Source organism: Gymnoscopelus braueri (genome assembly GCF_963280865.1).
Source record: "Gymnoscopelus braueri genome assembly, chromosome: 3".
Classification (NCBI taxonomy): Eukaryota; Metazoa; Chordata; class Actinopteri; order Myctophiformes; family Myctophidae; genus Gymnoscopelus; species Gymnoscopelus braueri.
Window position 1 is genome coordinate 41,683,623 of NC_137612.1, and position 20,922 is coordinate 41,704,544.

At 40.5% G+C, this 20,922-nt stretch overlaps 1 protein-coding gene and 1 long non-coding RNA gene across 3 annotated transcripts; both read right to left on the reverse strand.

Annotated features, from left to right (window-relative positions):
• Positions 1-5,800: 5,800 nt before the first annotated feature.
• nop56 (NOP56 ribonucleoprotein homolog) lies at positions 5,801-13,499 on the reverse strand. Its single transcript, XM_080425266.1, has 12 exons — positions 13,418-13,499; positions 12,509-12,598; positions 11,740-11,854; positions 11,366-11,530; positions 10,540-10,738; positions 8,674-8,861; positions 8,248-8,399; positions 8,013-8,113; positions 7,522-7,670; positions 7,174-7,295; positions 6,780-6,902; positions 5,801-6,542 (listed from the first exon to the last, which is right to left on the reverse strand). The coding sequence occupies exons 1-12, from the start codon at positions 13,418-13,420 to the stop codon at positions 6,294-6,296; spliced, it is 1,656 nt and encodes a 551-aa protein (XP_080281392.1). The 5' UTR covers positions 13,421-13,499; the 3' UTR covers positions 5,801-6,293.
• Positions 13,500-15,055: 1,556 nt separating this feature from the next.
• Positions 15,056-20,753, reverse strand: LOC308082320. Of its 2 annotated transcripts, none has more exons than XR_013932909.1 (8): positions 20,692-20,753; positions 18,221-18,422; positions 17,961-18,002; positions 17,671-17,744; positions 17,364-17,412; positions 17,074-17,147; positions 16,761-16,810; positions 15,056-16,477 (listed from the first exon to the last, which is right to left on the reverse strand). It is a non-coding gene; the product is annotated as an uncharacterized lncRNA (long non-coding RNA). The 2 variants fall into 2 exon arrangements; XR_013932910.1 differs by having other exon boundaries at positions 17,364-17,568.
• Positions 20,754-20,922: the final 169 nt, after the last annotated feature.

Genomic DNA, 20,922 nt, shown 5'->3' on the forward strand with positions numbered 1-20,922 from the left:
TATTGTCTGTCCATTTATCTCCAGGGCCGGGGGAGTGGGCGGGTCACGCCTGAAGTCCACCAGCAGTTCCTTTGTTTTGCTTGGGTTTAGGTCCAGGAAGTTGCTCTCACACCACTCTGCAAACCTGTCCATTACCCCAATGATGCGGTCATTGGAGTTAGTGGTGTCAACAATAACCGTGTCATCAGAGTACTTGATGAACAGCATCTCAGGGTCTGAGCTGCTACAGTCATCTGTATACAGGGTAAACAGGACTGGTGAGATAACAGATCCTTGTGGTGCCCCGGTGGATACAGTTCTGTTGGAGCTGTAATAGCCGTTGAATCTAACGGTCTGGTGTCTATCTGTGAGGAAGGAGAGAATGAGCAGTATGAGGTGGGGATTGACATTCATCCGGAGGAGTTTCTGTCCAATCAGATGAGGTTGCACGGTGTTAAATGCACTTGAGAAGTCCACAAATACCATCCTGACAAAGGACTTGGACTTCTCCAGCTGTGTGTAGGTGTGATGCAGCAGAGTTATCACCGCATCATCCACACCTCTCTGCTGCTTGTATGCAAACTGGAGTGGGTCTGTGTGCCCACTAACCTCCCTCTGTAGCTGAGGTAGAATGAGCCTTTCCAAGCTCTTCATCACCAGAGATGTTAAAGCTACGGGGCGGTAGTCATTATTGCAGGTGGGGTTATTTTTCTTAGGGACTGGGCAAATGATGGAGGACTTCCATATGGTTGGTATGGAGTGTTCAGACAAGGAGCGATTAAAGAGTCTACAGAAGACATCAGCCAACTGCTCATGACAAACCTTCAGCAAGCGCCCACTGATTTTGTCAGGACCTGGGGCCTTATAAGGGTTTGTTCTCTTGAGCACCCTTTCCACCTCCCTTGGGTGAAACTCTAGGTTGGTGTTAGTCGCTGCATTACACAGGAGATTGGTGGTCAGCTCCTCCCTCTCCTGAGTGAAGTTGTGTGTGTCAAACCTGCAGTAGAAGCTGTTCAGGTTCTCTGCAAACTCCACACATTCCTCTGCTCTTAGGTGGGAAACCATATAGTAGGGCTGCATAGCACAACATATAAGACCAATTGTTACTATTTTGATTTTGGGCCAGTAGCCCTATCCAATATCCAGGGGCCTATTACACGAAAGGAGAATTAAATAAGCCTGGATTTAAATCCAATCCAGGTTTGACAAAGTCTGGTCCGTACAGCCTGGTTTATTCCGTTCCATGAACGCCAAGCCAGGCTGAAAAGGAGCGACTTTGTCGAGCTAGACCTTGTCAAGCCAGGCTGTGTCGAGCCAGGATGGTAAAGCCAGGCTTCACGTATTTTAGCTTTGGCTAAAGTGGTTACTGAGTGCCGCGCTATGAGCTTCTAGATCTGCTATTTTTGAAAAATCTTGAAAATGTGTGCATGTCTTTGAAATATACATTTTTAAAGCGAACAATTTTAACTCAAATATTTACTTTTGGTCCCTGGCACAAAACATTTTCAGATGGGGGTCTGCGGCCAAATGTATATCAATTTAGCATTTAGCCTTGGCATGAAAAAGGTTGAAAAGCACTGTTCTAAATGGCAGTGGTTCACAAACTTTTTAGCTCAAGAGTCTTGAGGCTTGGGTCCCGGCTCCCGGGGAGACATCAAATTTCTCTTTTGGGTCTTGAGTCCCAAAGAGAAATTTGATGTCTCCCCGGGAGCCGGGGTCTTGACTCAAGACCAAAAAGAGAAATTTGATGTCTCCCCGGAATCATACAAGGAAGTGAAATGTATAGTAAGCAAGAAATAAAACACGGCCGCAATAAATGGATCCAGGGAGAAAGCGTGGCAAAGTATTGCCGACAAATTAAATGCACAAGTCGAAGTCGTCCAAAAATATATACAATTTATATACAAGTCCATAAATATATAATTCAGTTAGGCTTAAACATGAGGAGTGTATAGTGAATATTGGAATTATCGCCTACTAATCTACAATGCGCCATGCATCCAACCAATATGTCTGAGTCTGTGCTCAGGTCAAAAACTAAAAAATCTCCATGAATTCAAGGCTTCATGGAGTGTGTAATTGATAGAAAATAAGTATTTTTTGGGTGAACTATTTTTTTAAGTGTCCTGTTCAGAACACTTTGACACATTATTGAGGCCTGCCTGGGATCGAACCTGGGATGTGTGGCTTGCCTGGCAGGCTCTCTAACCATTCAGCTATATGGCCACATCGTCAGCTCATCAGCAGAGATTCTAACGAGGTTCTACTCTGTAACAGTAAAGGGGTTTCAGGGGAAACCAGCAAAATGAGGAATAATATAATAAAAGACTGTCTTGCTAATAAAGCCTCATGTCTCATTTTTTACAATGTATTTGATATTACCTTTATATTATTTAATAAATTATGCATTTCGTCCTCTATATATTGTCCAGCAACCTTTATGATAAAGGCGAAAAAAGATAGTAGACCCGTGGGAGCCAGATTGCCCAGATACCAAGGTTTCTGTGCTGGGATTCGATCCTATGATCTTGTGGTCTGAAGTCAAGAACTCTTCCGACTGAGCTATGGATAGAGCAGCCGCATGATAAGCAGAAGTCACACTTTCAACTCCCACCCTGGCCAGGGTCAAAAACTTTATATTTGAAATCCAAACGTTTATGTAGATGAATGAACGGGTCGAAAATGGAGAAAGTGCAAACACCAGGTTGAAGTTCATGGTCATGACAGATCCAGACTGCACTAGTGATTTGTTAATTTCGACCGCATGGCTCATTTGCATAAGACGTTACCATATTGATTTTATCCCACTGTTGAGGGTTAGGGTTATGTTTTATATATTTTGTTTAAGACTTACAGTAGGCTGGCTTGCCCCACTGGAATACATTGACTGATATGAATTAATAATATACTGGACCATAAGTAAAATGAAGAATACCTTGTGATGTCAGTGACATTTTATTAAAAATAAGAAACAGTGCAGTAACAATACGTTTTCGTATAGCAGCAATTTTGCATGTACAATATAAATATGAATATATTGCCTGTCGGGCGGAAACCTCATTATGGCCAAAACTGTAACTTTTCAGCATAAACATTCTAAAATAGCATAAACAGCAGATCGACAAAAAAAAACAAGACTCGCGCAACATAATTTGGCAAGACAACATCTCCGGTTTACTTCCCGTATCTGCATAGTCTCGCGTCTCGCGTAGCTATCTGCGTGAAGTGGGCGGACACCAACCTGCTTCCAGTCTCCTAAAAAGGCGTTCGCCCACTTCACGCAGATAGCTACAAGAGACGCGAGACTATGCAGATACGGGAAGTAAACCGGAGATGGTGTGTCTTGACGATTTTTGTTGCACGAGTCTTGTTTTTTTTTCAGGACTTTCAAAAAGCGTTAAGCATTGGTTCTCAAAGTGGGGTCCGGGGACCCCCAGGGGTCCTTGGGGGGGTTCCAGGGGGTCCCCAGCAAAATGTTATTATTAAATATGGCTCTTTTATTGCAACTTTTAACTTTTTAATGGATCCTATGTAAGTAAAGCCTGATAAAAGTGTCAAACTCCCAAAATCCACCAGAATACTGGAAATTACATCTACTCTGTTAAAGATTTCCTGGGGGGGGGGGACCCCAGCGTGGTCAAGAGCCCTTGCCATCATGATGTAACTCCAAAGGTGGACAAGACATCAAAAAAAAAATCTCCATTGACAAGAAATTGATAATTTAAAACATTCTCCTCATTGACTTACATTGTACAGTGAAGAGGGTCTTTTAAACCCGTAACTAATAATTTGTGTGTGTGTGTGTGTGTGTGTGTGTGTGTGTGTGTGTGTGTGTGTGTGTGTGTGTGTGTGTGTGTGTGTGTGTGTGTGTGTATGTATGTATATATGTGTATATATATATATATATATATATATATATAGTGTCAGACATTTTTTATAATATACAAAAAAAATCTGTAATATATTATCAAACGTCTAACAACAATATGAACTATAGTGTTAACAGAGTGACAATGACATATCACATGAGTCATTGTGAAACAATTATGATTCATGGTCACACTCTATTTCAGTAATATAATTAAATTGATTATATCTTATTGTATTTATTTCATTTTATTTGAATGCAGGGTCATTAAAATGAGTCCATATACAAACACATGTGTCGAATTAACTGTGGAAAAACTTGAAGAACAAGGCACTGGATTAAGTAAATTTGGCTGTTAGCCTGGTCCCTACCAGGCTAATCTGAGTTCCCAGAAGTTTTCGCCAGCTCTCGCATACCAGGCTAACTTCACAGCTAAATTTCCATGGTAACTAAGGTAGTATTGCGTAAATTTTCTTTCGTGAAATCGAGTCATGGATAAACCGATCCAGGGTGCTCTGACTAAACTAATCTGGCAAGATAATTCAGCTTTCATGAAACCGATTCATCGCTAATCCTGGCTAAATTAAGCCAGGATAGGTGTTAAATCCAGGTTTAACCCCTAATTCTGCTTTCGTGAAATAGGCCCCCGGTCCCTTCATTTTCTTTGTGTATTGTGTTGCTTATATAATATATTCCATATCTGATTTCACATTAACCTGGACTGTTAGTATGTGATTATGCAATTATTAGCCTACTTCCCAGGGAGAGGGAAAAAAAACTGTTGCGATTTTAAGTAGAATAATGTGGATGTCAGGCCCTGTCACATCAGGCCCCTCTCACAGCACCTCAATGGCTGGGCTGTCATGTTACCAAGGTACCGTGTAGCCTAATGGTAACATGTTACCAGCTCTGTCACAGGGATGTCCGTATCATGTCACATGGCTGTGTCCAAAACCATTTACTAACGTACTATTTAGTAAGCAAAATTACTTTAAATTACTTTCTATGTCCGAAAGCTTATTAGCTAATAGTATGTGAGATGCATACTCCAGTCAGGGCTGCATCTGAAATCACTAACATACTTTTTAGTATGTCCTATTTATTATGAAACCCTACTCTTATACTAGACTGTAGGCACAAAATGGCATAACTGTAGCACAGGCATGCAAACAGCCCAGAGGTGAAAAAGGTGACATGTTTTTTTTTCCAGGTCAGGTGTCACACAATTGCCCTATTTGGATTCAAAACGGCTATTGCAGCTGAAAAGCTTTAAGTCTGCATGTCTGAGGGCTATGTGTAAAAATTTTTCACTTAACTCTAAGTTGTGCCCTTTAAAACATGGAATCAACAGCTAATATCCAGTTGTTCCCAATATAAAATGTTACTTTCATCACAAGACAAATGATTGAGATATGATGGCCCATAGGCCACTACCACATACCTTTTTTTCCAACCGGCATGTGACTCCTGTGACTCAGCTGTTCGTGTCAAACTACCTTTCCACAAAATCTTTTGGAATAGGAAGTCATTTTTTCAATGCTCCCTTTCAAGCAATTAGCATGAACAATCACATTTGACCTTCAAACTGTAGCATAAGTTTTGTTTACCTGAACCATATTTCATTGTAGTTTATTCCTAAACCGTTTGTCCACTCAGCTCCCATTGACTTAATGCATTCCATTAACTTAGCTTGTTTGCCTCTCAGTGCCAAGGTGGCTTAGAACAGAACATATCTAACCAGTCTTACAAGTACACTGTAAAGTTCTTATTAATTCCTTTTGGTGACCTCTGCATTATGCCCATTTTAACCACACTGTTCCAGTCCAAATGATCAACTTGGCATAATACTTTTATCTCCAAAACCCCATGTCTTCCACACCAAGACATGTGACACTCCATATATACACGCAAATCATCGACTGATATCTAGATCTTTAAAAGTAAACAACCATGTTCCAAAAGCCTGATTTTAATCAAGTTTACAGATAATATACACTGAAAATTACAATTGATACCGTTACATCGTGGCATTTATTTACATGACTGAGGAGAGAAGAACACACCAAGGCACACGTCTGAACACTTCAGCATAAAGTGCATTGAGGTTTCTTTAAAAAAAAAGTTTCAACATGGCATCCACTTGTTTCAAAATTAAGGTACAATCTTTTGGTCCTCACTTTAATCAACAGACCATCAGTATTGCAGATTATGTCAGTGGAGGTATGATGACACCTACTGGTTGACTATGGCAAAGTTAATTGAAGCAGACCGTACATCAGATTTCACAATAGATGCGCTGCCGTCTTTATTGTAATTTTACATGGTTGCATTTACACTCAGTCGGAGCAGACATAACTGATGGATTGTAGCTTAAAGAACGCAAAATATATATAAAACAAAAACAACACTGTACAGTAGCTCAGGTTTCAGTCTCTCTCCGAATTCTCTATTCGTCATCACTATCCTTTTTCTTTTTCTTCTTTTTCTTCTTATCCGACACTGGGGTCTCTGGGACCTCCTCTGCTGGCTCGACCGCCATGTCCTCTGCCTTTCGTTTTTTCTTTTTCTTGGACGGGGTCTCGGCGCCCTCTGCCCCGTTCTCCTGAGCAGGGGCCTCCTCCGCAGGGGGGGCCTCCTCCACAGCGTGCTTCTTTTTCTTCTTCTTGGATTCTGTGTCCCCATTCTCAATCGCCTCCTAGCCAAAAGGGAACATTTATTTATAACCATCGAATGCCAAATAAAATCAAAATCCCTACTGCGAATAGTTATGTCTGAATCACTTCAGTGGTTCGGTCCATTGGATGGGACCGGCCAATGGTTCGGAGTCAGTATGATCTAGCATGTTGTACACTGAGAAAATGACCACATGGGAGCGGTGACATCTCGTACTGAAAACATGCATGAAGTCCAATATTGCCAAAGCATCACAAACCTCTGCTTGGCCGTTTGTTTCGGCGCCTCCTTCGTCAAGTTCCTTTAACTTCTGCTCACGCTTCTTGCGTTTCTTTTCTTTCTTTTCCAGCTTTCTCTTGATCTCTGCTGTGACATCACCAGCCTGTTGATATGATATAGAGGGAGCAAACGTTACACTCATAATAACCAGAGCATGACAAAGTGTGGACTGTATTGTGCTGAGTCAGGCTCATTAAATCAGTACCCCCACAAACAAGTCGGGCAAGTGTTTGTCATCACTCACAGCAAAGTTAAAAAATAAAAAACATTAACCTTAAGAACCACGTCTTCGCAAAACAAGCACCACAAAGCGGCCTCATTAGCCAAACTTCTTCTCACTGCACAACACTCCTACAAGACATAACTGAACACACCTCTTTCATAGCGTCCTTCATGACATCAACGTTTTTGCGTGGCACTTCACCCGTCTCGTAGAAGGACAGACGCTCCTCGACCTGGTCGCGGAGTTTGTCTCCATACACGCTTGTGGGGATCTCTGTAGAAAAAAAGGAACCATTCAGCTGACTGCACAGAGCGAGCAGAAGACAGTCACCCTACAGAACTAAGTGGCTTTGCTCAGGAAAATAACTTTTTCACCATCAACCCGAAGGTTGAATGCTGTTGACGAAAAATAATTTACATCATTGCAAATCATGCCACACGGTTAAATGTCCTAAATGATATTGGATAACACTGGCTACAGATTGATCCCTGCTGCTTACCAGAGAAACAGTCTATGCGCGAGGCAATGGTGCACTTATTTGCCAGGTATCTCGAGATGCGGCCTTTGTTCTTGGCGGCAGCGCGGCCGATGAAGGTGGAGTGGAAGATTAGGCCGTACTTGGGGGTGTTGCCTTTAGTTTTCAGTGCTCTGTGGGAAAACGTCACTTTGTTTTTCAATAAACACATTAAAAGCAATATACACTTAAGAGTTCCTAATAGCCATTACATTATTTTTTATGACAGCAGTGGCTTTTGAAGCCACATTGCTTGGACTACAAATTCCCAAGCTTTTAAAAAACTGGCGTTTCAGTCTCTACCTCAGTGCTGTCAAGTGGCTACTCAGACTATGGGGAGGGGGTGTATGTGAGAGGGATCACTCCAGAGGAGGCTTTACAAGTGGGCCTTCTCCAGTCACCCTGCTCTGCGCCGGCCCAGCCCTGCCATCACTGTAGCCACTGTATGCCCCAGCAGGGAGGGGGTGCCCCAGTACCTGAACAGGGCCTTTTCTGCTCCCAGGATCTGCACAGTGGAGGCTGGGTATTTGGCCAGATTTGTCAGGCTGCCAGCATGGGAGATCAGACGAGCTCCTACCTGTGGGGAAAAGAGGGTTAGAAATATCATGTTTGTGAAAGCATTAACATACTCTCATGTGCATCTGTTGTTGCACTAATAAGCCATTTAAAAAATGACCCAGTTTTTGGTACAAACTATAATAGACTACTAACCACGTCTCCGATTAGGGCTGCCAGGTTGGGTGCCACCTGGCTCATCTTGGAGCGGAGGTACTGCTGTAGCTCAAGGCGGTACTCAGCCAGAGACACCACGCGTATAGAGAACCGCTCTATGTTGATCAGGTCAATTGGAGAAATGTCCATACCTGGAGGAAGGGGTGGGGATCAAAAGGAACAACATGTATTAATTAACACTGAAAACAGTCCGTGACATGCAGCTCGCTAAAAAAAAAAAAAGTGTGGGTTGTCACTCCCGACAGGATCCGCAGTGTGGATTTGTGCCAGCACCACAGGTTTATGAGAGAGCTTAATCTACCCCCCTGTGTTAGACACCAAGGACGCTTATCAGTCCATGATGGTCTTAAAAAGGGGCTTCACGTGGCTAATTTTTCCTTTACATTTAATGTATTGGTTGCTTACCCATGGAGCTGCGGGAAGCCTCCAGGATGGACTGGGCCTTGGCACCGTCCATCACCACCTCCTCCAGCGCCGGCAGGCTCTCCTCTGACAACTCCTTCCGGTTGCCAATCAGCTGGGCCATGCGGCAGTACATGGAGTTGTCCGTCACGATCTTGATCAGCTCTGGGAAGTGGTAACCATACCATTCACTGGAGTGGGAAAAAAAAGGTAGCATATTAGGGGCACATAATCTGATGTGTTGCTATAATAGCCAAGCACCGTTCACAATGCTTTTGTTCTGAGAAACTGGCTCATCAACCAAGCCGAGGGGACCTTAGTTTCCCTTCTATGACTTTGTCACCCGTTTTTTGATGGATGCTAGTTATGTTTGCTGTTGGTTACTTGTTCAAAGTATTGTTATAGATATATAGTAGGCCCGTAACGATACAGTAACTGCATCGATGCATCGTTTTGAATTTTCAACGATCTACTATATCGATATGCAAACAGCTAAATATCGTATCGTTTGACTTTGAATCGTATCGAATCGTTTTGCAATGCAAATAATCGTATCGAATCGTTCTGCAATGCAAATAATCAATTATATCAATACTAAGTACTTTTAAGAAGAAGAAAAGAGAAAGAGGGGTTTATATCCAGTATCCAGGTATTTATTTTTCACACAGAATTTTTGGGTAAATAAATAGTTACTATATCGATTTTAAATCATTGAATCGAATCGTATCGTTCTAAATTAACCTGTCCTGTATCGTTCATGTATCGTATCGACTAAATCGCTGAATCGAAACGTATCGTATCGTTCTAAATTAACCTGTATCGTTCATGTATCGTATCGACAACCAAGTATCGTGATACGTATCGAATCGTTGTTAAAACGTATCGTTACACCCCTAATATATAGTATACACCGTTTGACAACGATTGCCAAGACTGTTAGATAACATGCTTTACAGATTCTAGGTTTGACATTTACCTGGTATCATTGTAGCACTGTCTCTCCCTTTGGAATCTAGTTATGTGACCATTAAACTACTTTACAAGGGTTCGTGCCATTTACTCCAACCTTGTACTTTAAAATTTACAATTTAAGCATTCACGAGCACATAAGTTACTTTTGTTTCCTTAGCTAATATGGCAGCACATTTCTCAGCTACTCAAGGACATGTTTAATAGAATGTACTTATACACAAACTATGTAAACTCACCCCTAATTAAAACACCTATGCACCCCCTAAAGCAAAAGTGGTACAACGTATGATCTACACTGAACACATTTAACATAACGCAGCTTGTTAAAAAAAAACTAAATTGTAGGTTGTCACTCCCGACAGGATCCGTAGTGTGGTTTTGTGCCATCACTACAGGTTTATGAGAGAGCTTAATCTACCCCCCTGTGTTAGACACCAAGGACGCTTTTCAGTCCAGAGTGGTCAAAAAAGGGGCTTCACATGGTTTTTAACATGGATCTAAACAGTTTAACATTTTATATCATGGCTGCTCAACCATGACCTAAAGTCTTAACAGATGCCTGTCCCAATAGTGCAGCCCTGCAAGCCAACAGCTGGCAAAGCAGATGTGTAGGGGCAGAGAATGATGTCTTTCCCTTTTTGATACAGCCAGCACTCTAGGGGGTGCCGTTTGTGGCAAGCACTGGGAGGTTGCTTGAGGGCCAGTCTGCTTCCACTGGCAATTTTTTAATACAAAAAGTGCTGATACTAATTTTATTTAGTGACCCCAAATAAAGTGAAATGTCACTTTAAATACCAGTTCAACTTTTTATGCTCTACAACTGCATCCCCTTCAGAGTTCAGACTGACTAGAATATTGAGTTTGACCCATTGGTCCGATGGAAGCCCAGCCCCTTACCGGACACGCATGGCAAAGGTATTGATGTCCTTATCCAGCTGGTCTAACAGAGCGATGGATTGGATGATCATGTTGTCAGCTCGGTTGACGTTGAACTTGACCTTGGCTCTCGAGTAGCTGTGGCCCAGACCCAACTGGGCCTTGGAGGCAGCCTCGCCGGTCAGCCCCTTCACGAGGGAGTGGAAGTGCAGACGCACTCCTGAGGAGGTGAAGACCACCACAAAATGCAGTTAAGCGTCACGTGATATAAAAGGCAGGGACCAGTGTGTTCACGCTGGCTGTTCAGACTTTCAGTATGAACCATCAGGAGGAGTCAGATAACATCACATAACATCACAACAGCCCAGGTCATTTAAAATCACTACCAGCATGTAGCCGGTCACAATCCTTCAGATAACATTGTTACCAACATTAATACATTGTCCATTTACCGCTTCAGCCATACAGTGTACAGAAACATTCTACCTTCCAGTTAGTGGCCCATTATTAGTTTACATTTTCTCCCATGTCATCAAAATGTTAACCAAAAGAAATTGCCAACGTCTGCTTAACATCTTTGTGGAACCATGGCCGTGCAAATTTTGTCAATAACTTATTTAAGGACCATTTTATCATGACTTTAAATAATGGCCTAAAAGTCAATAACCCAACTGACAAATTAGTCTTGGATTAATATATTCAAGACTTTGCCTTCATACTGTACTTGCCGCATCGCCTGCATGAAGCTTATAAGGATTTTTTTTCTTACTAAATAAGGTTAAGAGTTGATTGAAAATGGACCAGCTTCTTAAAATGCCAATGGCCTTGTCAAAAGCCTTATCCTCACCTCTAAGGATCTCCAACACTACCCCACCAGTCTGGATGGACAGACCCAACTCTTCCTGAAGAGCTGCTCCTATCTTGGCATCTGAGACACCCAGCATGGCTTTCTTCTTACCAGCCTTTGGCAGGTTGGTCTCCAGGAACAACTTCAGGTCAGCATGAACCACACCTGCATGGAAGGGAGGACAATAGCAATATAATAAATGTAATTAGTGGTGGTAAGGCAAATAAAAACCTACTCCATGTAAGCAAGTAAACTCATGATGTTCAGAGATATAGGATGTTGTCAGCACAGTCATTCAGGGGATTGACAGATTATATTGACATCATTACATCATTGAGCATGTCTGGCTGGCTGCTCACTGAAGGAAAACGTACCTTCAGAAATGGCGTTGATGTTTTCTAGAGCGGCTTGGGCAGACTTGAATGGGAAGAAGGCTGCCAGGCTCACCATGCCGTTGAACTTCCCGATACTAAGGACACTTTCCTCGACCTAGAAAAAAACATGTTGAAGGGTTACGCATTTGCACATTCATTCCACCAGGGGTCAGGTAAAGTATAACGATGACTTCACCTAATTCAAACTTAGCTTCTTCTTCTTGCACCAATAAAATAGGTTTAAAGGAACTAATTTGTCAGTGTGCGGTATGACTGGGAAATCAATCAAAAATATACAGGAACAAAACATTAGAACCAACTTAATCTTGCTTATATAGAGTAAGTTACTAGAGCCGTTTTTTTCTTCTTTTATGTATATAGACAAAAAGTGTAAATAGATTTGTCTGATTAATAACCATTTAACCCTGTGTTACTCAACAAAACGGTGAACTGTTTTTATGTCCAGGACAGCTCATGATGTTCAGATAATAGGATGCTGTCAGCACAGTCATTCAGGGGATTGACAGATTATATTGACATCATTACATCATTGAGCATGGCCAATACTGTTATTTTTTAATCTCATCTTAAAAGATAAATATAATCATTATAATTTAAAGGAATTTTATAAATTTTGAAAATGAGTACTTTAAGTAACTACATTTTTAAACAAACACTTTCTGGACTTTTACCAGAGTATTTCTACATTGCCGTATTGATTCTTTTACTGAAGTAAAACATGAGTACTTTTCCCACCACTGCTTCATACCTGAGGAAGAAGCATGCCTATCTCCTCCACTTCTTTAACAGCAAACAGAGCATACCCTGCAGCATGCTCAAACAACACATTTAGCACCACCTGTGGAAGACGAACACAAAATGAGAAATTATGTCTCAAGTTAACAGTCCTAAGATAGCAACAGTCTTAAAACAAAAACAGTGAAAATGTCCATGACAGTCAAATGTTTAATGTCCAGGTCAGCTCATGATGTTCAGATAATAGGATGCTGTCAGCACAGTCATTCAGGGGATTGACAGATTATATTGACATCATTACATCATTGAGCATGGCCAATACTGTTATTTTCTCATCTTGTACTTTAATGTTAAAGATTTTACATTATTGTACCAGGTGGCCAGATGCCACGTGGTTTAACATTTTTTACGACATAATTCATGTGCAACTTTGAACATTTCACATCTACAACGATGCATCTTTGTTATAAGTACCTTTACAGAAATAAATGTAAAAAGTTTACATTTTGGTAAAGTTGGTTAACCACGTTGCCCTCTTGAGGTAACCACGTGTGTGCACTGCTGACTGCTACCGTGGCTAAATGCTAACAGCTAACCTCATGCGCCAATTCAAGACATTCACATAATAATAGTTTACTTATATAGCTCCTCTTATTATTAAGTATAGTTAGCATCTGAATCAAAAACATAATTGTCCAGCCACTGAACGTAACATTAATTATATACACATTAGGCGGATAACTAAGTACGAGCTAAAGCTAACATCAGCCAGGCTAGGCCTTCCAAGTCAACAACACAATACAAAATAAATAGCTGTCCATTTGGATTATTAATTCATGCAGGATGTTTTTAAATGCAATTTGAAGTTATAGTATAGTTCAAATGCGTGTCATTTAGAGGCCTATGAGCGCTGTAATCTCACCATGATGATAGAATAGTTGCTGCGCCACGCAGCAGCTCAGCTCGCGTCCAGAGATCCTTCCTGGTCGATTCTTCTGGTGAAATGACCGATCACAGCGCTTTACACTCTATGCAACGTGACACGAGTCCCGCGATGTCTCACTGTGTCATCGCGAGACTCTTTGATACGGCCAACATTGCAACAGCACTACCTACTGGCCGTGGCCGTGAAATGTCAAGTCAGTTGGTCAACTTCTCTGTAAAGCAGTAACTTCGAGTCACCAGTCTTTCCACCTCGGAGGAAAAGTAAAGCAGTGGTTCTCAAACTTTTCATGTGTGTCAAAGGGGCTATGCACAGCAGACACATTGGAAAGATATTGGGACTCTTCCTTACTTCCTTAGTTCCTTCACAGGTGTTACTAATGATACTAATGAAGGCTTTGTTCCATTCTGTTCAAACAGAGTCAGGGTGCTGCTAGTACTATTGTGCATGTTGGCTCACTAGTTCCTCCGAGGTGGAAAGACTGGTGATGCGAGGTTAGCTCACTAGTGGACACACTCTGCTACACCACCAGTGGGTCTAAAAGTGTGGTCCAGGCCTCATGGTTCCTTGAGGGGGTTCCAAATGGCCCCTTACGGGTGTGTAAGCATTAGTTGATGTTAGGGTGGCTAACTAAGTACGAGCTAAAGCTATCAGCCGTAAGGGTCCATTTGGTTCCACCATTTGTACACTCTCAGAGTTATTATGGGGGTCCTTGAAATTAAAAAGTCTGAGAACTTTGTCGTGCTACACTAAATGGAACAGAGCCTTCATTACTAGTATAATTGGTAACATCTGTGACGGACGTAAGGTTAGAGGCCTAATTTATTTATTTGGCTGCTGTGCATAGAGCCTAACATGTATTTGGCTGCAAACCCCATCTGAAATTATTTTGTGCCTCGGACCCCCATACAAGATTTGTGTTGTTAAAATTAGTTTTTCAAGGAAGACTTTGAGAAGCACTACTACTGTGATGTGATCAATAAGTTGTTGGAACTGGAAATGTGAGTAGTAGTACTGTCTAATCCTGAGTTAATTTAAAATGAGGCTTGACTCAAATCTATACATTATTAATACTGACTGAGGATTTTACTGTGTAGATCAATTGTGACTTCTCTAAATAGCATCCTACTGTTTCCCCTTGAGCAAAGGGAAGGCACTGGTAAAACAATATAGACCTACAATGAAAATGAATGTTTTCATGGCGTCATTTTGGGATGTCTTCTGATTGAATGTCCAATGTTGACGTTCACGTGACCTCTGTATAAAGTCAACAATGTATTTTCAACATTAACAACAGACACATTTTAGACATCCTCATGTATACAGTTTTTCTTCTGGGCCAAATGTTGGCCTCATCTAGGCTACATATAAATCTCAAATGTGATTACATTATCCTCACTTTCCTCTATTTCAATCTTCTATTTTTAGTTCCAAAGCAGCTAGGCTATTAAATTATCCTCACTTTCCCTTATTTCAATCTTTTATTTTTTGTTCCAAAGCAGCTCTGCACATTTTGTGTGTCCAAATATCATGAAAAACAAAATTCTGCTGTCAGATCTACAAGTGAGCTTGTAGATCGGCAATTTTTTTTAATGTTTTTAAAATAATATTAAAAAAAGGAACGGTTTTGGACACAAGGTTTCCACCCGACAGCAACGAAAAGTAACACGTAGCAGTTGATTAACAAAATGACTAATAAACAATCCTCCAGTTAGCACACACACTTGTGAAAGCTTCATTATGTTATTTATTTATTTATACATTTCAAACATAATTCAGATTTTAAAAATCCATTCATTACTAGTGACAGATAAAATAAAATAAAAACATCAGGATCTGGGGATCCACATGGGGATGTTCTGTGGTCAGTCAGTCTGTGATGTTTAGTTAACCATCTATATTCTATGACATCAATCAATCGTCTATGTCTCTATGACATATCTATGACGTATGACTCCAAAGTTCAATGGTAACATGGCTGTAGCACTGTAAAATAACATGAATTTATGAGGAGATAATTGCTTGCTTTTTAAAAATCAGGCAAACCATTAAAAATATATATTCAAAAACGCTGAGATGGATAACATTCAACAGATGAAACAACAATCTCCCTAACACACGTACTTCACAAAAAAAGCTCTTCCTGTACCCCCACCCCATTTCCTGGGTTGCGTCTTTGCTCCATTTCATAGATGTGCAAAGGCAACCTGTAGTCATACTACACCAAGCCCACATAGTTGTATGTCAAGATATCAAGCTTTGAATATCTTGTGCATCCCACCTTACCAGTTTTGCACAACCAATATTCTAACCTATGGGTATGCTTAGTTTCATTACATCCATTTTTACTATTGAAAAACCCTTCTATACCCTTTTGGCACTAATGCTTTATTTAAACCTTTCTGGGGGTTTTTTAGATTGCAAATGGTTGACAGTTGGCACTGCACTGAAATGTCAACACCGGGGAAGGAGACTTTTAGCCCCACCAATTGTTATCACTATTTACAGTACTACCCAGTGGGTAGTACCCACCATTGTGGCTGGTAGTTTTGGTAAATCTATCAACCATATAGCCTGAGGAAGGCTGCCGAAACTTTGGCTCCTGTTTTATCTCTCTTACAAATAAAATCATTCTGTGGCAGTCCTAGTGTGCGGATACTTTGCTCTCCTCCTAGTTTTGGTAAATCTACCTGCCAAGGAAAGAACATTACCCATAGTTACTTGGAAGAGGCAAATTTTCTTACCTTGATCAACATTAAATATGGTCGTACCTTGAAAAACTAATGTAATTTATGCATTTAAGTCAAATTTAACTTAAACACAAATTGTTTTCTTAAATTCAACATGTTTGAATAAAACAAAAGCTATTTTAGAGGACCTTAGTACAGTGGAGTTTACATAATTCTTATTCAGCATACCCTAAGAAGATATTAATCATCATTGGTCCTGTGGGAAATTCCAAGTAGACAGTACAGAGAGTGGACCTCTACTAACCACGTAAAACTTCATCTTGCCTTTTTTTCACCCTTCACGACTGCCCTGGAGAATCAGTGGGGGAAAAAGAATAATTTCAATCACTTGCCGAAAGCAAAAACATACACTTTCACATGACTTCTGTTGTTCAGTTAAAGCTATTTATTTTAGAGGACCATCAGCACCAATCAGGACTCAGGATCTGCAGTTTCTTAGTCAGCATAGTGGTCCCTAAGAAGAGGTTTATCATCATTGGTCCTTAAAACATTCCCATACCCAACCCAACCCGTCATCATCAAGCATGAGAATGGAGACTATAGATTTATATATTTTCATTGAAGAATCTTACCTATAGGCCTAGCTGATCACTGCAGTTACCCTGTAAGAAGTCAAAAGGGCCTGTGGGGCGAGGAAAAGAAGGTTTGTAATTTGCAGAAAATATAGACATACACTTTCACGTGACTTCTGTTGTTCACTCAACTAAGGCTATTTATTTTAGAGGACCATCAGCACCAATCAGGACTCAGGATCTGCAGTTTCTTAGTCAGCATAGTGGTCCCTAAGAAGAGGTTTATCATCATTGGACCTTAAAACATTCATGTCCCATACCCGACCCAACCCGTCATCATCACAGCATGAGAATGGAGACTATAGATTTATACCTGAGGAAGAGACTCCAACTCTCTGAAGGCGAACAGTGTACCCTGTCACATGCTCAAACAACACGTAACACCTCCTTGGGAAGAGAGAATGAGAAATTATGTCATAATTGTCCATCAAATAGTTTCTACAAATATGATTATAGAAGAAGTTCTTGCACCAGTTGGACAGATGCCACGTCGGTAAGGTAACCCTTTTGGTGTCATAATGTATGTGCAACTTTCTAGAATGCTTCACATTTGCAATGATATTATAATTGTAAATTGCTAAATTTTTCATTGAAGAATCTTACCTGTAGGCCTAGCTGATCTTGCAGTTACCCTGTAAGAAGTCAAAAGGGCCTGTGGGGCGAGGAAAAGAAGGTTTGTAATTTGCAGAAAATATAGACATACACTTTCACGTGACTTCTGTTGTTCAGCTAAAGCTATTTATTTTAGAGGACCATCAGCACCAATCAGGGCTCAGGATCTGCAGTTTCTTAGTCAGCATAGTGGTCCCTAAGAAGAGGTTTATCATCATTAGTCCTTAAAACATTCATGTCCCATACCCGACCCAACCCGTCATCATCAAGCATGAGAATGGAGACTATAGATTTATACCTGAGGAAGAGACTCCAACTCTCTGAAGGCGAACAGTGTACCCTGTCACATGCTCAAACAACAGGTAACACCTCCTTGGGAAGAGAGAATGAGGAATTATGTCATAATTGTACATCCAATAGTTTCTACAAATTTGATTATAGAAGAAATTCTTGCACCAGTTGGACAGATGCCACGTAGGTAAGGTAACCCTTTGGTGTCATAATGTATGTGCAACTTTCTAGAATGCCTCGCATTTGCAATGATTTTGTAATTGTAAATTGCTAAATATTTTAATTGAAGAATCTTACCTGTAGGCCTAGCTGATCTACCCTGTAAGAAGTCAAAAGGGCCTGTGGAGCGAGGAAAAGAAGGTTTGTAATTTGCAGAAAATATAGACATACATTTTCACGTGACTTCTGTTGTTCAGCTATAGCTATTTTACAGGACCTCAGTAACAGTTACAGACCAAGATTCTTATTCAGCATAGTGGTCCCTAAGAAGAGGTTTATCATCATTGGTCCTGTGGGAAAAGCCAAGTGCAAAGTACATACAGTGGACCTCCACTAACCACGTCTCCGATTAGGGCTGCAAATTCCTCATCTCTAGGTATCTCTGACACCGTCACCACCCCACCAGTCTGGATGGACACACCCAACTCTTCCTGAAGAGCTGCTCCAATTTTGGCAGATCTGCGATACCCAGCATGGCTTTCTTCTTAATCCATGGTGGGCAGACAGCCACTGAACTGAGCCATTGATACCTTTCTTGACCTAGAAAAATGTAAAAATGACATTGAAAGAAGGTTACTCGTGTGCATATTGTATCCATCTGGGTTTAAGTGTGTCTCCCCAGAGAGTCTGTTGGCTCTCACAATCTTCAAATGCTTCCGCTGTACATACTGTACTTTGGAAACGCAGAAATTCTGCAGAACATAAAGCGGAAGTCCTGTGCCCCTACCCACCCCCCACACTTCCGTTCTCGCCCTTGCAGTCGCGTTAATAAGTCCTGAAATTAAGCTGAAAATAACGCGGGTGTTTTGTGACCCCAACTTCCGTTTTGCAAAAATAGATCCTGCTGTAAATTAAATTGGTCAAAGCCTACTCGCTTGCAGCTTAGATATTATAAGCTGCAAGCCAGTAAAGATATTTTAAAACGTATTTTTGGGAACATAAAGATGACTGCACAGAACTTCTAGGAGGCAACAAGAGTTGTCTGGCTTGAGACTAATCATGCACCAAGAGGCTTTTTGTACGTTTTGAAAAGAGACATGCTTTTACAAGACACATTTTGATATGGCCAATGGCCATACTTAAACACAGCGAGCAGAATTCTACACCAATAACGGTTTCCATGCTGATTAATTGTAACATATTACAGCTCTCAATTAGGATTACATGTTTGAGCGATTAATTGTAGGCTATTTGCAGTGGTGGAAAGTAACTACTGTAAGTACATTTACTCAAGTACTGTACTTAAGTACAATTTTGAGGTACTTTTACTTTGCTGGAGTATTTCCTATGTTCTATACTTTTACTTCAGAGACAAATATTGTACTTTTACTACACTACAATCATTTGAAAACTTTAGTATTCTAGTTACTTGCCGATCAACAAATCCAACACGTTGCGATGCGACATGTTGTGTGCTTGTAGATCTGCTTTCTTTCTTTTTTTACACATGTGATAACTTGTGAAATGAGACATTCAGCTTTTACTTTTGGTACTTTAAGTATATTTTGATGACAATACTTCTGTACTTTTGAAAAGGGAATTTTGAATACTGGACTTTTACTTGTAACATAGTATTTATTTTCTACATTGTGGTATTGCTACTTGTACTTCAGTAAGAAATGTGAGTACTTCTTCCACCACTGGCTATTTGACATTATAGATTTATAGCTTTTTGAGTCTCATTTAGGAGCGGTCCAGGCAGTTGGACCTCTTCACATGAGTGGTGTGTGGAGGAAGTTGCCTGTTGCTTCCGCACAGCATAGCTTCACTACTGACTACAGTATAGGCATAGGCCTACTGTATGTGGCAGGCAGTGGCACTCAAATCAAATGTGTTTCTCCCTTGTGGCACACTTCTGGGGTCATTTTAACATCTACTCTGGCTTTTGCACCCCAGACAGTTTTTTAAGTTGCTTGATTCAATATCAAATATTTGATATTCATTAGATCAGACACACCCCTCATATTTAAGCCCATTGAACTTCAAACTCCATTTTAACCATGTTAGACTCATTTCAAAATTCAAATCCAGGGAAAGAACTGTTGCGCCCTTTGTCCTTCTGATCAGGGTTGACTGCAGGTGTGGTGGTGTCAAAAACGTAAAGCCAAGGCTAAAGTAATCTGGCAGAAAAAGACTCACACTCCTCAAAAACTTTAAGGACGTTCCTTAGACAGAGACTAAGAAATAGTGTTTTTTATTTTATTTTATCATGGGCATAAAGTGCTCTGTGCTCAAAGTGAAAGGTGCAAAAAAGCAGCAAACCAGTCGGGACCGTCATCAGTGCTGTATGCGTCGGCCTTTACTGCCAGTTTCCCTATTAGACTCATTTAAACATGTTTAACCTTTTTTTCAAATACTCTTTTCTTATAATTATTTTTTTTTATTAAAAAAAGGAAAATAAAGAATAGGCCTATATAAATGTATTAATTAATTATCAAAGTTAATTAATTAAAAAATACTGACTGCCCCCTCACGTGGCTAATAGGATATGTTAACTTATGTTACTCCTATAAATTCACCTAATAGGCCTAGCTACTTGTTGTAATTTATACTTATTTAGGCCTACATAATTAATGGAACATCACAGTAGGCTACGTGTCAGCATTCTAGGCCTAGTTCATGTTCAGGAAGTACAATGTAGGCCACATTTCCTGTCTCTCTCCACTGTCGATTTCAAATAAAGGCTTGAATTATTTAAATTACTTTAAATTACTAATAAGGATGCTTTGATTTCATTAATCTATAGCACTTTATTTTAAAAAGAAATGCAATCGGTGGCATATGGACACTATAATAATAATAATCTTACCATCATCATGCTTTGAATTCCGTCCGTTCTGCTGCTCCACCACTGAACTGAACACAGACCAGAGCAGACTGAGCAACTCACGCTCAAAACCCCATTTATACTGCATCGCATTCGCACGACGGCAGTGGTGTAACGTAACTGAGTACATTTACTCAAGTACTGTACTTATAAGTAGCCTAATTTTTTTTTGTATTTTTTTTACTTTACTGGAATATTTCCAATTTTCAGTAG

Bases quoted from the DNA above. Each gene is read 5' to 3' on its own strand.
- nop56 (XM_080425266.1), bottom strand. The intron at 8,114-8,247 runs GTTAGTAGTCTA...TTTTCCCCACAG, and splicing joins CAGCCCTAATCGGAGACGTG to GTAGGAGCTCGTCTGATCTC. The intron at 6,543-6,779 runs GTTTGTGATGCT...CCTTTTGGCTAG, and splicing joins AAACAAACGGCCAAGCAGAG to GAGGCGATTGAGAATGGGGA.